The 17,295-nt window shown below is 38.0% G+C and overlaps 1 protein-coding gene across 1 annotated transcript in view; it reads left to right on the top strand.

Annotated features, from left to right (window-relative positions):
* PITPNC1 (phosphatidylinositol transfer protein cytoplasmic 1) overlaps positions 1 to 17,295 on the top strand; it is an 89,080-nt gene that overhangs the window by 47,713 nt on the left and 24,072 nt on the right. The window contains exon 6 of the mRNA XM_049811677.1: positions 11,554 to 11,625. Coding sequence (XP_049667634.1) covers positions 11,554 to 11,625 — 72 coding nt within the window. The remainder of the gene's footprint in view (positions 1 to 11,553; positions 11,626 to 17,295) is intronic.

The raw sequence follows: 17,295 nt of genomic DNA, 5'->3' as shown, positions 1-17,295 counted from the left end.
CCACTGACTATAACAAAGAGAAGCTTCTATAAAACAGGGCAAGGCTTTTAAGGTTCCAGTTATTACGTGGAGACATGAGAACATATTTTATTTTATTTATTGTTTTATTAACTTATAAAATGCTCATCTCTGGTATAGTATCTGGGAAACTGTACAATTTGTAGACAAAATTAAACATAATCTGGGCACAGTGCCCAGAAAAATCAACTATTCCCTCTAGCAGAGCTAAGGCAAAATATAGCATATAAATCATGAGAAAAATAGTTTTAAATGTGCTGGCCTCAATAATATACAGTAAGTTTTCAGCAGCCTTTGGAAGATGAGGAAGAGATGGTGAGGGTGTTCCAGGTGAAGGGGCCTTTGAGAAATTCCTGCCTTGATTTAGTTTGAACTTCTGACTGCAGATAAAGCATAATCCACTTGTTTTTCTTAACTCTGCAGTGCTCAAAATGTTTTTGCAGGTTTTTTTAAAACCAGTAAAGTGTACAGAGGGGAAAACTATTTTAATGTGGTAAATGTGAAAGAGAAAAACTAAAGGGTTTTAAGGGCTCAGCTCTGAAAGCTGGAGACTTAGAGTTGAAACTGTGATAACTAAGTTTAAAAATCCAAAGTACCAAACTGTGCTTTTCAATATGTACTGAAGATACTTGTTACATATTCTGCTTTGTTTCATGTTAAAATTCATTTGATTGTCAGAGGAAACCCAAATGTCCCATAACGGACAGTAGTAATGAGGGGACAGATTCTTAGCTATTTTTGTAGAAAGATAGCTTCAGTAGGGCCTATCACAGTTTACATTAATTAAGGGTTTACCCTTCGATAACAGGTTTAATCTTAGGCTGGGAAGATGACATGCTATGTTGCATCAATGTCTGTTACTTACACTCTGTTGTATATTTTTTCTTTAACTGAAAATCAGTTTGGATTTTTTAATGCAATTTTTTTTTTCTTTAACCAAAAGAGACAAGTAGGAATGATTAAAGGGGTGGTAGCAGACAGAAATACATGTCTGAATTTGAAATGCAATATATTATCTAAAACCAAACAGCAATGCTGTACTTGTAGAATTTGAATCAGGAGGTGATCTTTATCTAATCTGATGAGACAACACCTGCAACACATTTTGGTGAAGGTCTGTAGAAGGTATACAGCTACAGAGTTGTTCAAGAGCATCAGCAAAAAAGATTGCAGGGTTGAAGAGACTTGTAAAGAAAAAAATAAATTGGTCTACAAACATAGAAGGTAGGCAAAACAGTCACTTAGTGACGGTATAACTGCCTGTGGGATCTGGGGACTAGTTACTCACCATGGTGCAAGAAAACAGAACTAGAAATTTTGTGATGAGATTAAGGAGACTGTACTTCAGACAAAAATCTAAAATATGTTTTAGTGGAGCTCATAGACTCTTGATATTATATTCAAGGGAAATAGAGAAAGTGCCTTTGCTTCAAACTGTTGAATCTAGAATAAAAATGTTGAATATACCTCTGAGAATAATTCCTATCCCTGTCTGGAATATTCCTCTAAATTTTGATCTTGTATATTCATTAGAGAATTCTAAAAGAAAGAATAAACCCACAGACATTGCCCAAAATATGCAAGATAGCTTGGAAACCCTGTTCTTAAAAATGGTAAATTTCCTCCAAAGGGTCTCTGGGACATCCTAAGAATTAAATTCAGCCTCATTTCAAGGAAAACTGTTTCTAAAGGTAGGCCAATCATTGGATAAATAAAGCGTAATCTTATGAAGTCAAGTACATACTGCTATGTAGTTTGTTCACGCCTTGCTTAACCTCGTAAGTTCCACTCTAAATAAAGAGCAAGGATGTTAAAGGCTCAGTAGTGCTATTTCAGTGTTTGTTAGTGATTTGGAAGAGGACGTGAACAACAGACTGAATCTTGCTGATAGTCTTAAGGTTTTTCAGTTGTAAAATATGAAGGCTGTTGAGAATTTACATTCAAGCATATACACTAGCATTCAGAGATTCAATGCAGAATAATTTCATCAGTCTGGTTTTCCTGTGCAGTATTATGGATTTCACAAATATGTCCTTCTTAAGGACCTGAAATTAGGACATCTTCTAAGAAAAAAAGCTTGGCAGGCATTGAAAATAATTTCTAGAATATTGTTCTCTGCAATGGTGGTATAAAAAGCCAAGTGTGATTGGATGCATGAAAACAGGAATGGAAATTAGAGTGTCATGATGTTAGTACTCTATAATCTGGGTCCAGTTATGATGGCATCTGCTTTAAGGAATGGTATTTGTTACACAGCAAACCCCTAAATTTGACAGCAAACAGCAGGTCTGCTACCAAGTCTTGACAACTGTATTAATAATGTGTAAAGCAAACGACACACTTAAGATAATGAGCTTAACAGAACTATTGCAAAAGTGATGCTTTTGTAGTGTATAATATGTGAAATATTGTAATGTCAGGAGAGCATTTTAAAATCTACACTATGCTGTTTGTGGAGGAGGGCCTCATTAAAACTTCAATACAAAAGACTTCCTATCAGGAAGATGAGACGTGGGTAATGTCCCAAGAAATGCCGTATCAAAGCTTGAGCTAATCTTTGCAAGCTTCCTGCTGACATTGAGAGGGAGGAAGAAGTAAAATACTTTCGAAGCTGAAGCCAAAGGAAGTCATCCAGATTTGGGGGTACTATTTAGAGAATAAGATACTCTATAAAGTTCAAACCCTTGTTTTAGTGGCTGGGGCATTACTTAAGAACTGTATGAGAGAAAGTCTCTTAAACTTAGAACAGGAGTTGCTTTGGTTTTGATCTTGTAATTAGAAACCTGACAAGATTTTGTGCTAAAATAAATGTTTAATTTTTATTCATAAGTTCATTTAATATTGTGATTGGGTTGATGTTAAGCTCATAAATTTGGGATACTTTATTTGGGAGACAGCTGAACGGGAGCCTTATAGAAGTAACTCCTAGGATTTCTGCTCTATGACTGATTACAGGACTTGGGTACTGGTGAGTGCCTCCTGTCAAGCTACACATGCTATTGGGGAGTGGGTGTTGCTAGCTGCTGACTTTTAGAAAGAATTCCTTTGCTAGTGACAGGCTGAAGTCTTTTTCGCTTGGAGGATGGAAGAAAGATGCCTTGCAGCTCTCCACAAACCCTTATGTGCCAGCTTGTAACAGCATTTGCAAATATGTATCTTTAGTGTAAAATATTTATGCTATTCTTAGATATGTGGACAAGAACGAACTTTCAGGAGGCTTTCTTATTTTCTTTCTGAGGTTGTCCAGCTAGATTAGAAATAATTAACTAGAAAGCAAACCTGTTTTTACTGCAAACCAAACAAAAAAGGATTGCACAGAAGTAAGTTTCTTTACCTGCATTTGGATATTGTTAGACAATAAGCAGCACAGAGCAAATATCCATTTGACCTGTTCAAGTGACAGTTGAGATTCTGGACAAGAAGAGAGGAGCCTCAAGCAAACAAATAATCAAATCAGAAATGTATGGAGATTAAACTATGGTACAAAAAATTCATATGAACGAAGTACACTGGCAGTGAGCCTAATGAAGTTTAGCTATCAAGTTGGAGTACAAATAGGTTAGGAGAAATACAAACAGAATTTAAGCAAACTCTTCTGAGATTGAAGGTGCAGTTCAGTTGTTTACCAGAGATAATTTCAAATAGTTTTGCTGTCTGATCTGAACAGCTTCAGTGTTGTTAACAATACTTCAATTCTGGGGCAGAAATTTAAAAACAGCTGGATACATATTTTTTTTTAATGCATAATTTATGGCCAATTGTTAGTTTCACTATTATAACTATATAAAGCAAAATAAACACTAAAAATGGCATGTTTTACTCTCTGCAAGGAGGAAGAGAATTATTTCAACCTGCCAATGTCTTAAATTAACTTAGGAGTAGGATATAAATTCAAAATATTTATGAAAAACAGTTATGGAACAGAAAGCAGGAGACAACGATTCCTTTGATGATGGATCACAATGACACTAATTCTTCTACAGCAAATGTCTGAGGCAAATAAAATTATTTCATCTGGTATGTGTCAAGGCCCCAGAGTGATAGTTGCTAAATGTTCCATTATTGACCTGCTGGTTTCTGATTACTTCTGAGAACAGGCATGTTTTGTCCTTCACTTAGTCAGCTGCCAGTTTATCCATAAAGTAAATTATGTGGAAGGAATGTTTCTGTAATTGTTATTTTTATAAGGAGATGACTTGAGAAGGAAAAAAGTTGTTTCAGGTAAACATTGCAAGGAATCTGTAGAGGTTTTTTCCTGTGTTCTCTTTATCTGATTACTAGTGCTTGAAATGTGGATGTAACCTATCACAAGGTGCACAAACTTTTCTCCAGCTTGAGTATATGAAGAGTCCGCATCAAAAATGCAACAGAATCGGTGTTGCAGGATTAGGGCCTAATACAAGGTTACTGCCAAAATTCTTCCTGTCTCACCCCCTAACTTAGAAGATGGGCTAACTGGTGACTTTACTCTAGTAAAACACATATTTGGTTCCTTTAGAGATTCTAGCAAAAGGAAGGACCTCTATAGTATTTATAAGAAACAAATAATATATTTTTAGAAAGCTGCAAACCTGTGTTGTCATTTAATAGCTTAATCTCATTGAAACAGAGTAAATCAAACTGCGTGGGAGAATTCCTTTTTTCTACCACTAGCTTATTATAAAACAACCCAAACCCCACTCTGATTCATGGGACTGTCATTTTTACTTGCGCACACGGCTTCTCACTTGTGATCTTCCTCAATAAACGGGTTACTGTTCCCATGTATCAAAGAAGGAGATCCTAAGGGAAGGCAGAAACAGAGATAAGTGCTGAGTTTCATAGTGGTTGGAGGCAACTTGTTAGTCAAATGTTTCATCTTCAAGTTATTGTGTGTAATACAAACAAACTGTAGGGTTTTTTCTGAGCTTGTTTATGAAAATTTAACTCCCTTGCATATTTTCAAGCCTTTTTTTTTTTTTCCATTGTTCTTACTCTTTCTGCTCAAAGGCAATTTTTCTGCTCTTTGCCACCTTCCTGTGCTTATCTTGCTTTCCAAATTCTCCTCCCTTTCATTGAGTCACATCTTCCAAATTCTGACGTCGCCCTGCTCAGCCCTTGCCATCTATTCTCTTCCAGCTTTGTCATCCCGATTGATGCTAGCTTGTGTAGTAAGTAACCTGTATCACATAGTAGCTCTGTGTGCTCCCATGCAGTGCTTTCCAGAGTATTCTGAAGGTAGTCAGTAACATGGTGGCCATTTTCCAAAGAATTTTGAATATTCAATTAAAGAAACTCTTTTCTTTCTGTAAATAGCCGAAGGAAATACTCTAATTTAAAACATGCTGTAGAGACATCACTATATTATCTTCACATATCTTGTTGCATATAAACTGTAGAGACATCTTCCTATCCATACCCATGTGTGATTTTGATTTTTCTCCCTCATACAGGTCTCTCTGGTCTGTACCTCACTATTGTCCAGAGGCATTGGCAATCTCCCATGTTACATCCCTCCTCCTATTCCATCCATCCTTCTTATTTATAAATGCCCCCTGTTGTTCTAGGGCTGGTGTGTATGTGTCTGCCTGTCTTCCCTCCTTGCCCCTTGCTGTGCTGGGCATTCCCTCCTGCCTCAGTAAGTCTGGGCACCTTCCACTACCCCATAGTCCCCACTTCTCCTTTGCCTATTAAGGAGAAGTAGGGACTCCATTTGTCTTTTCTGGGTTTTTGATCTTCAATAAAGAAATGCTGCTGTTACCCACCGACTACCAAAACAGTGCCCAAAAATTTTGAGTTACAAGGATGTGGTATCTAGAAGTTACCCCATTAAAATCTAATTTTGCTTGGCCAGTCTCATCTCATTGCAGTTACTGTGTTCTTTACCTCTAGGCTCCATGGAGATTGCTCTGTAAAGGATCCAGTTCCACCTGTGGTGCCAAAATAATGCATACGTGACCATATTTAAAAAAAAAAAAAATCATCAGTCTGAAAAGTGGTGGGAGATCAGAGAGAACATTTACATGCAATGTCTGCCTCTCCAGGCTTTAATGTTAAGATTTAGGGGGATATGCCTCTGCTGCTTAAAAAAATGGGATTAATTTTTACTGTACAAAAATAACTCCCAGGGATTGTGGATGAATGTTCACAAGGAGCAGAAGTGAAGTGCAATGATGAGGTCTCTAGCAGTTCTTCAAACGTTCTGCAGAAAGAAACCAAATGGAAAATGAAACTAGCTAAAACGGTATTGATGAAATAGCACTCAGTCATACGAAGCGGGTTACAGAGGGTAAAAAAACCTTTCTCAGTTACCCTCTCTCCACCCTATTTACTGGCAACTATAGTAATTCCTGCAGCCACCTCAGGCGTAATTACTGTGGGAAGGTTATTTTTACAGTCCTCCCCATAAAACGATTGTAAAACACCATATGTGTTTGACTGTCTCTTTAAGAGTTTGGCAAGTGTTTTGGCATACTTAGGTTCTACTCTGTTCTTGTAAGTGTTGCTTATTGCTATAGCAACACTAATCAATCATCATGCTAAAAATAGGCCCTTCGTTTTTCAAGAGGTTATCTGTAGTGAATTGAAAATGCAACTGTGGTCTGTGTTTTCCGTATGCTGCTTTCATTTCACTTTATTTTAATCTGGAAATACCCATGCTTATGTGTGGTGATTACTATTACAGACTCTAGCTATTTCACTGGTTACTGTCTTGAGCCTTACACCTCTCCTGGTTCTTCCAAAAGGAGTGCCAAATATAGAAAGTTTTAAGAAAACATGCAAACAAAAAATCCAGAATATTCTCCTTATTTGTTTTTAAGTGTCACAGGTGTACTGGATTATAACGAATTTTTAAGGAGTTTATAACACATCTGGAGGTGTTATAAAAAATCTGGAGGTGACAATAGAAAACATGCCTCCTTTGAGAGCTTTACACAAAGAAACCTTATAATTGAAGACAGTAGGACTCTGAAGATTATGTCCTATTATGTAGAATTTAAGTGTAATTTCAAGTTAAAGATTCAATTGGCCACTATTTTTTTTTCAAAGAGGAACCTTGCAAACTGTAGAGATAGTGAGATGGAAAACTGAAAACTGCCCTGTACATTCCTGCATGTGCTCAGTGTATCGATCGGCTGCCAGGTTTGTGCTGGAAGAACACACACCCCCGGGGGAGGCAGAGCAGAAAGGGAGTGGTGCTTTGGAGGAAAAAAAAAATTAAAAAAAATTACTAAACGGTTTATTACCTACCATTCACTCCCAAGTTTGATTCTGACTGTTGCATAACACTTTTAATCCCCAGCTAAGTAAATAAGCAGCCACTTAAGGAGGGGAGAAAAACCCAACAACTTCTTGCATGATGAATAATAGTCTTTTGAATGATGCATAAACAGTTTTCTGGTTCTGCCAGAGCCCTCTGCCAATTAGTCAGAGTGCAGCTGATGAATCATGAGACACATTCTGTGAAATGTTCAGAAATTTGGACCCTGCTAAGTGTTTCTGGAAGCCAGTGAGACCCCCCCCATAGCTGCTAAAACAGTGGTTGTCCGTCAGTTGAGTTTCTGAGAGATGTATTTGCAATGGAGTACTTTTTGGTGAATTTTAGTTTTCATTTGGGGTAAATTCGTGTCACCATGTATAATCTCCAATTAGATTGTTATAGTCCTTGCCTTTATACTAAATACACAGGGAGGTTGACTTTTGATAGCTTTGTGCAAAATAAGACTTTCTGCTCTCTAATGAGGTGGCTCGAGGTAAATGGCACTTACAATTCTTTTATAATACTTTGAAGATCCTTAGTCTTTTCATAATGTTTCTTTATTGCAATACAAGATTAGAAGATCTCTTTTCTTTTTTTAATTAGAGTTTAGATTCTGGGTCACAGGAAACAACTAGATTCAAGCAGTGGCTTGCTGAAGTGCTACAGGCAGCCTAATGTAGCCTTAAGTTCAGTATATGAAACGGCTGCATTTTCAAAGTATCATGATCTGACTCATTGCTGGTAAACTCTAGACAGTGATTGAAAATGGTGGCTATTTTTTAATAGCAAGGCAAAAAGGAAATCTGGCATTTGGCTTTATTCAAAATTTCCTCTGAAACTGTAGCCATGCTTCAAATCAACAGCACAAAAGTTTTTTGTATTTTGCATTTTTGTCCTCCACTGTACCTGAAACTGTGACCTAAAGGCAACTATTTTGATAAAGAAAAATGGTTTTGAGTACTGAAAAATGTACTCCATCCAACAACTCCTGAATTTCTATAGTTAGATCATAAGTAAAGATACTTTAATTGGAACCAGGGATGAGGAACTGCTTTGGTAAGGGTGTTAGCTGTAAACGTGGAAGATGCTATACTGAAGTTCCTTCTGTCAATGGAGTTTTCAAACCTGACAATGGGACCATGAGAGCAGCACCAAGTCTTGTGGTGGATCTTGCTACCACTTAAAAGAGCTGAGAGAACTGCACTGCCCAGAGCTGTTAAAGTTGGCACAGTCAGAGCAGTTTCCATAGCCACTGAGGTTTCCAACAAACCACTAGTCTCGGACTGTATAACTTAAAAGTTTGCAAACTCACAAAGCTCGGACCTAGATACTTGGTCTGCTCAAGCATTATAGCCTTGATGACCCTTCTACTAGTGATGGATCATTGATGTAATACTGTTTTCTGTTTTTATCAATTACTGGATGTTATTTAAGGAGTGTTGATTTTGTGTAATTGTGTAGCAAAGCAAATTAAATTTTGGTTTTCAGATCAAGAGGGCAGATACTTAACACACACTAACATGTAAGTAAATCATGGCCTAGAGCAGCAACCCTGAAATATGCAGACACGATGCTAGTAAACTGTGTTTTCCTAACAACTGTTCTAAACAATTAGTATATCGTAGGTGGTATGGCATACATCTCTACTATTTTCAGTGAAAATGTTTCTAAAAGCTGTTGCTCAGACCTAAGCATTGGGTCCTCAGTAGTGCAGTACCAGTTACTGCAATTCAGTAAGCAGTACTAGTAACTACTGATAAAATATTAAATGAAAGTCTCCTCTCATATTCTCAAGGATGCTCTCCCACAGGATGCCCATATGCAGAGCTCTAGGTTGTTGTCAGCAAGAGCTCTGTACACCTGGACGGTGACCCCTGTAGATAGACATTTTTTTAAAATACAAGGCTGCTATGCACTAAATTTCTGATCTCAATAACCCATGTTTTTAGCACCCTAGCACCTATGTAGTTATTTTCCAGATGCTCAAAAAACTGTGCAGTAGATGTCTGTCATTAGGTTACACACTTTTTTTTTTAAAATCTGCTTTTCATAATCCACCTCCAGTGGTAATTTACTTTTCAACCCTCCATGTTCTCCTGCAAACACAAAAAACAACTAGAATGTTGGTTTATGCCATTTGAATATGAATCCTCTGAGTGACATCAAACGTTATTTTAGGACATGGTGGTATCCCTGTGTCTCCTGGGTCATTCCCTATTTTTTTGTAACATCACATCTACAACTTTCCTTACTCCAGGAATATTTGACTGAAGAATTCTTTTAATCAAGCCCTTTTATTCATTTCTTCTTCCAGATAACATAAAGGTAGTTCAAGGATGTTCATTCCAACTTTTGGTTAATTTTTAAGGTAAAAATTAGAACCTTATGGCAAACCTTGGCTTTTTTTTCCCCTTCCCAAGTTCTCTCCCTGTAGTGCCTACTGTTTGCCAAGGCTTTTGCGTGCAGATGCCTTTGGGTGTCTGTCAGAATAGGGGGAACATACTGAGATACACAGTGAAACCTCAATTGAGAGAATATCTGGATTTTTTTGGTGTTAATCTGTGTTACAAGATCCCCAGTTCTGACAGACTGATTATAAATATCGCATGTTTTCAGCTGGCACTTCCTGAGATGTATATATAGGAAATGTTTAATTGCCCATGAAATATAGGTAATAGGAGCTCGTAGACCTGTCATTGAACTTGCTCCATCCTGCACTTCACGTATTGCTAATTTTTTTTAATTTTATTTTATTTTTCCTCCCACATATTCACTCAATGAACAAGTTGCATAGCTGAGAGCTAGTCACAGTTTAGGTTGGATTGAAACTCGTAAATGTGCTACTCCACAGAAATCTTTAATAAAATGCAAAACATTTGTAAGATCTGAAGAGAAGCCTGTGTGGTCTGGGCATCTGCAGGAGCAACATGTAACATGGGAGTATTTCATTATGTTAGTGGCAAGACAGTTTGACCAGAAGCCTTCCATGGCACCAGAATCTTATTTTGGCAAACCTTTCTCACTCATTTTTTCAACAAGAATTGATTCTAGATGTGCTTGTTGAATACTAGATATCCTATGACCAGAAGACGATGGAACAATGACTTGTTGGGTGATATCCAAGGAATCAGGAATATATTTTCTGCAGTCTCAAAGGACCTGGCTTCACATTTCAATTTTGTTGCACTACAGTTGGCCCTCTAAATCACCTCTTTTCTTAGTCATCAGCCCCTCCCTTAGAAGAACTCTGAATTTGATCAAGTCCAAACTTGGACCAACAGCAATGTGAACACTGAGGCATCATAATGTCCTCATTGTATAATCTGTATGTACAGCACATTAGTCATCGTCTTTACAAAGACACTTTGCCATAGGGTATTAGTGATGCATCATACAAGGAACTGGCACTTCAGTTTCACTGGCAGTTAATGCAAGAAAAGACTTGATGACTAGTAGTAAAGATGCTGATCTAGTATCCTTCAGAGTTTGTTAGCTACTCTGTCTGCCTATCTGAAAAGCTGGTTTCAAAGAAAAACTGTAAAATGCTAAAGAAAGATATTTGAAATATTTTTTCAACTGGAATTATGTTGCCTGGTATTATAAATTCTAGTCTTGATAAGCAAACTAAATTAAGCAATCGACAGAAAAATAAATTTATTCCCATGTAAAATACAGAAATATTATCTTAAATAGAAAAATATTTGTGCATTCTTAATTTTATTGCATTATTATCTAAAGATTGATTTGGGTTTAGTATAAAAGAATTTCCACAGCAGCTCATAATCCATCTTATTTTCATTAATGGGAAATTATGCTAAAATTCATTTCTTACTGAAAATTAGAAAAAACCCTCACGCATCAAAGCGTTGTTGTCCATTTGGTTAGCACCTGCAGCTAGTGAAGTGTCCTTGACTTATTTTATATGGGGGATAGACTAATCTATGATGAGCAATATCTGGTTGCTCTCGAGAACTTAGTGAAGTGAATTTATAGTAAGACATTCAGGACATTGGTACTCTTACAAATAGCAAGCATGAAAACTATTGTATCTACCTATTCCAGAGTACTTAGAGTAATTTATTTATATCTTCATTATAATATTCAACTTTTAGCTAGAATCTCAACATCCCTTCAGAATCATAAAAACCTTTGCTATTATGTTCAGTGTACATTTACTTTTTTTCCTTAAAGTAATCTGAAGAAAACTAAGAAAGCTGATAAAAACAGGATGTACTGAATGTCAGCTGATGAAGCAAGGCATGATTTTCATGTCAAACGTTTTTCTTTTGTTGCAGTGTTCATTTTTGCCTAAATTCTCCATTCATATAGAGACAAAATACGAGGACAACAAAGGAAGCAATGACAGTGTAAGTATGATGGCTTTTGCAAAATTTGATCTAATCCATTTAATTAATCATAGTCTATGTCTGGGGGTTGTGGGTCTTTCAGTCTGGGAAAAAGGCCTAATCAGGCTTGTATCGTTGCACCTATGTGGGTGTCCTGTTCGTTAAGCAGCTTGTCAGCTTGCAGAGTTGTTACCTCTAAAGCACCATGAAATTAAAGATTCGTGTACATAACTTCCCTTCTGCATCTCACATTCTACTTGTTACTTCTCTAAACACAACATAATTTACATATGTGAATTTAGTCCTGATGAATATTTATGGAGAGTAGAAAGATTACTTTTTTTTTCCTTTTTTTTTGTGTAATTGTATTCTACTTTATTTGTTTCACATTATTCTTTATGAGTAAAGGGGGTTGAATTCAAAGGAGCTGTTAGGAAGAGCAAACAGGAAACTAAACAATGGTCAGAGATGAGAGATCCTGGTAAACAACTTCAAGGGAACAATGGCTGGACTATTGAGGTGATGCTTTTGGCAGTCACCAGAAGTTAAAAAGTTCTCAGAGTTAAGAGCTTAGAGATGAAAAGGATAATAATTAGCTATGCAAAGTCCTCTGTAGAGGAAGGGTGGGAGTGAGTAGCCAAGCAGCTGCTGATCGCTGATCGGGAGATGCTCAGGAATAGGAGGCAGGAGGTCAGTAGGACTTTGTTGCCCTGACAGGGAGCAAAGCAGTCATACAACTTGCGAGAAAAGAATAACGTTCAATAAAGCCAGGCAATGTAAAGATTCAACCCTTGGATTAATACACAAATAGATTTCCCCATACAGGCCACCAAAAAAGGACTCTGGTGGGCTGACCCTGGCTGGATGCCAGGTGCCCACCAAAGCTGCTCTATCGCTCTCCTCCTCCACTGGACCCGCGAGAGAAAATATAACAAAAGGCTCGTGGGTCAAAATAAGGACAGGGAGAGATCACTCAGCAATTACTGTCACAGGCAAAACAGACTTGACTTGGGGAAGTAGTTTCATTTTTTACCAATCAAATCAGAGTAGGCTAACAAGAAATAAAACCAAATCTTAAAACACCTTCTCCCCACCCCTCCCTTCTTCTTGGGCACAGCTTCATTCCTGAATTCTCTACCTCTTTGCCCCCAGCAGCACAGGGGATGGGGAATGGGGGTTGGGGTCACTTCGTCACACGTTCTCTCTGCTGCTCCTTCCTCCTCAGGGGGAGAACTCCTCACTCTTCCCTGCTCCAGCGTGGGGTCCCTCTCATGGGGACAGTCCTCCATGACCTTCTCCAATGTGAGTCCTTCCCACAGGCTGTGGTTCCTCACAAACTGCTCCAGCGTGGGTCCCTTCCCTGGGCTGCAGTCCTTCAGGCACAGACTGCTCCAGCGTGGGTCCCCTGCAGGGTCACCAGTCCTGCCAGAAAACCTGCTCCAGCGTGCGCTCCTCTCCCCACGGGTCCACAGGTCCTGCTAGGAGCCTGCTTCAACACAGGCTTCCCACGGGGTCACAGCCTCCTTTGGGCATCCCCCTGCTCCAGTGTGGGGTCCTCCCTGGGCTGCAGGTGGAGATCTGCTCCCCCGTGGACCTCCCTGGGCTGCAGGGGGACAGCCTGCCTCACCAGGGTCTTCCCCACGGGCTTCAGGGGAATCTCTGCTCCGGCACCTGGAGCATCTCCTCCTCCTCCTTCTGCACTGACCTGGGGGTCTGCGGGGTTGTTGCTCTCACATATTCTCATTTCTCTCTCCAGCTGCAGTTGCTGTTATGCAGGGATTTCCCTCCCCCCCTTCTTAAACCTGTTATCCCAGAGGCGCTGCCACCGTTGTTGTTGGGCTCGGCCTTGGCCAGTGGCGGGTCCCTCTTGGAGCCGGCTGGCATTGGCTCTGTCGGACATGGGGGAAGCTTCTAGCAGCTTCTCACAGCAGCCACCCCTGTAACCCCCCTGCTACCTAAACCTTGCCACGCAAACCCAATACATATATGTTTCATTTTGGTACACTTTAAACAGTCATTTGCTGCAGACTTATGGGAAGAAGTTTCTTATAGGTGTGAAATACAGGTTAAAATGTCTGGAAACTTGATCTGTAATACAGAGACCTAATGAAGGAGTGTTTAAACTCATTCTTGAGAAAGAAGGCAGTAAAGCAGATTTTTAAGGGGTCTGAGACACAAAGCCTTTCAGTTTCCAGGGGTGTCCCTCTAGCAGCCTTGTTAAGGTTGAAGTGTTCTGTTCTCCAGATGGGAGGTACATTTCTCTAACTGCCTTGAGCCTGAGTGTTAATAAAGCTGACAGCTGTTGCGCTGCTTATGGCAGAATAATTACATGTAAAAGAACAAGGTATAATTTTGAATAGTGCTTTTGGCATACAGACACTTTCCCAATGGGAACATGACAGAGATCATCTATTAGCCACCAGATACCAATAACTTTCAGTCACTGCTAGTCTAAGCCAGATCAGTGAGAGAGGAAAACAAAGAAGTGTATTACAATACCAACTATATGAACATTATGTAATTTATGCACTCTTTAATGTTCACCTCTGCTTTTTGGCAGCACTTTAATTCAGAGCAAGCCCACACCTTTGGTTTAGGGAAGGTGCAGACTAGTCTTCTGGTACATTATAATGTCAGCAGTGAGAAGACACGTTCTGTACTGATGCCTAACAGAGGAAAAACTGAAGCTATTTAATCAGTGAATTTTCAGTTTTTTCCTGTGTGTCAGCTTTGTGGCTAAAATACTATGAATCAAGCCCTGAATAGTACCCAACCAGTGAATTTAAGGTGAAAGTAACATAGGTAGAATACTCAGATAATGTAAATCAAAGAATCTCTACTCTGCTTGAATCCAGCTCTTCAAAAGTAATTTTTATCAGAGTGCCAGTGGGGTAATATTATATTACCTTCATATTGTGGTACCTGAGTCACAGACTAGGCAAGTATTTACCAAGATTAACAGATTTAATTGACTCTTACTGGAACTGAGGAGGAGAAAGAGAAGCTGAATTAGAGGGCTGCACTCCAATCCTAATTTCCATTATTTTGTAATTCTGAGAGCTATGCTATTGACTAGTGTGAACACAATAAACCAGTGGAAGATCTACAGTTTTTGCTGTTGATCCAGTGACATTGATCTGGTGACACAGATGTGGCGGGTACAGCACTGAAATGCTGGAAGGTTAGTAAATATGGAGAGACGTGATTGAGCTGGTGGAGAGATTTCTGTTAAACCAAACAACTTGGAATTGGGACTAAGAGTTGATCTTGTTCCTCTCACTCAATAGGTAGGCTTAAACCCTACTTAAGAAAATGTGATGTGTATTTCTTCTTCATATCAGACAAGTTTAGATTAAATTTCACTATGTTTGCTCAGTCAGAAAACAGCAGGAAACATAGCATCTATTTCTATAGATTTCCATAGATACACTGTATTTTTCTTCATTGCGACTGTCAAACTTGACTGATGAAGAAATAATTAATCCAAAAAATACTTCTGTAAATTTTGCAGTTTTAATACAAGATATACTGAATGAATATTAATATTACAGTAATGAGGGTAATAATACATGTCTGATTTTTAACTCAACCATTTCTAAATACATTTTTTTGAAATCATACAGGTTTTTTGAAATCTTTGAACCCTGATCTGTTCTTCATTTCCATGCTATCTAATAAAGTAGATATTGATTGTGAAAAGCAATAATTAGATATGAGCGTACTAAAGCTAATTCTATTGATGAGCGGAAGAAAGCAATATAAATGTTCTGGGGTTCCTGTTGTCATTTAGCAGGCTAGTATGTTATTAGAATTATTTTATTTATCATGTTACATTGTCTGGTAAAAGTCTACCTAATTACTGCAATATATCTTGATGCAAAAGTCCTCATTTTTTCCTCCCAGTTGTCATGATAGAAGAAACTAGTGAGAGATAATTATACCTGCTTTGGAACTTGATTTTTCTATGTCTTAGACTTTGTCAACATTTTAACCTATTTTAAAAGTGCTTAAAGCACTGTTGTTCTGATTTGTTTAAGTTTGCACTTGATTTGCAGAAAAAATAGAAACGTTGCCAGAAAGTACAATGGACAATAAACCCCTTTATTTAGATAAAACTTTGCATAGATGATAGTATTGCAGTACCATAAATCCATCTAGCTGTGATTTGTAGTGCTAAAGCGCAGCTGATTTTGCTGTATTGCATCTAGACGTTCGCATGGCAACTCTCTCCTTAGAAAAACAGAATCAGTGTTGGATGAGCATGTTAGTACATCAAATATTGTCACTGCTACCTTGCAGCTTTGTAGCTTCATTAGTAGTGTTAGAAACTAGACCACTGAGTCAGGCCATTCAGTGTTTCCTTTTACGGGTCTTTTAAGAAGTAAACTTGTTAGTTTAATGAGAAATTTTATTTTTATTTTTAGAAATTCCATTTTGTAATTTAAAATAAAAATTAGAATGTTTTATAAAATGTAAATGACACTGTAGGTGGTATCTGTAGAGTATGTGAAAAAACTGCTTCCCTGTTGCATCTTTAGCTGCTTATATAAGTCAAGGTTGCAGTGGGAACTGCTGGGAAGAGGGAAGTACAGGTGCCTACACCAGAGAGCTTCAGTGAGCACAGACAAGCTATAAAAGTGCATATTAATCACTCAGTGCACACTTTTTTTCCCCTAAGAAAAATTAGCAGTTAGGGAATTTGAATATAGATCCACAAAGTCTATGTTTTGAGTATTAAAACCACAAGTTAAATACAAGAAAATTCTTAAGGTTATCTAATTAATGAAATGGTCGGAAATCACAGGCAGAAGTGGTATAACTTATCACTTGTTTGTGAATAAATGATTAGTCTGTGGTTTTCATAAGCAGACTTTGTTAACCTCTTTTTTTATTTGGACAGATACTTTCTTTTAACAGTCTATTGATTGGTCAGTATTTATCTCGCATAAGGCTAATTTTATTCTAAATGATGTATTGCTCTCACTTTTCTCCAATCTCTGTTCTTACTCTTTCAGTGTACAGTACAGACACACATTTTGGGTTTTTTTATTTTAGTGGGAAATGTACCAACTTAGGCTTTCTGTTGATTACAGAGGATCCACCACATGGCTTTAGTAGATATTGTAATCAATGCACAGTGATCTTATGCATTGCAGGTCCGTGTCTATTCTTGCATGCCACAGTCTGGTCCTGGTGAAAACTTCTAAAAAGCAGTCTGTAGCTTAAGGTAGAGGAAAGGTAGAGTGAAGGCACTGTTCAAGCAAATCACTGAATTACAGAGACATTTCAATTTTCCTATTTGTTGCAGAAGAATCATTATGTTTGACTGGGTTTTGTTGGTTTGCTTTGTTTTGTTTTTTAGTCACAAAATTAATTTCTGCTTATACTTGGGCAGTGAATTTTTGCTGTCTGATAGTGCCTGGGGAAAGTAAAAAAAGTACAGCTTGTAAAAATGATCCAATAGTTGTCAATAATGGAAATTCACTGTATATAACAGTGCCTTGCTCTTTGTAGCATAACATTTTGCTCTGGAAAACTCAATGGCTGGATCTTGATTATTAAAGAATAACATGCAAGATCTTAAAATAACTTATTCTTTCTTTTTGTTAAAGGGCCATGATATATATTAGCAAGAATAACATTATTGTCAAGGGTAATGAAGGTGTGGAGTCAAGATTTCGAGGCAGAGTT

Source organism: Accipiter gentilis, chromosome 10 (assembly GCF_929443795.1).
Source record: "Accipiter gentilis chromosome 10, bAccGen1.1, whole genome shotgun sequence".
NCBI lineage: Eukaryota > Metazoa > Chordata > Aves > Accipitriformes > Accipitridae > Astur > Astur gentilis.
This window is presented reverse-complemented; position numbering and strand designations above follow the sequence as displayed.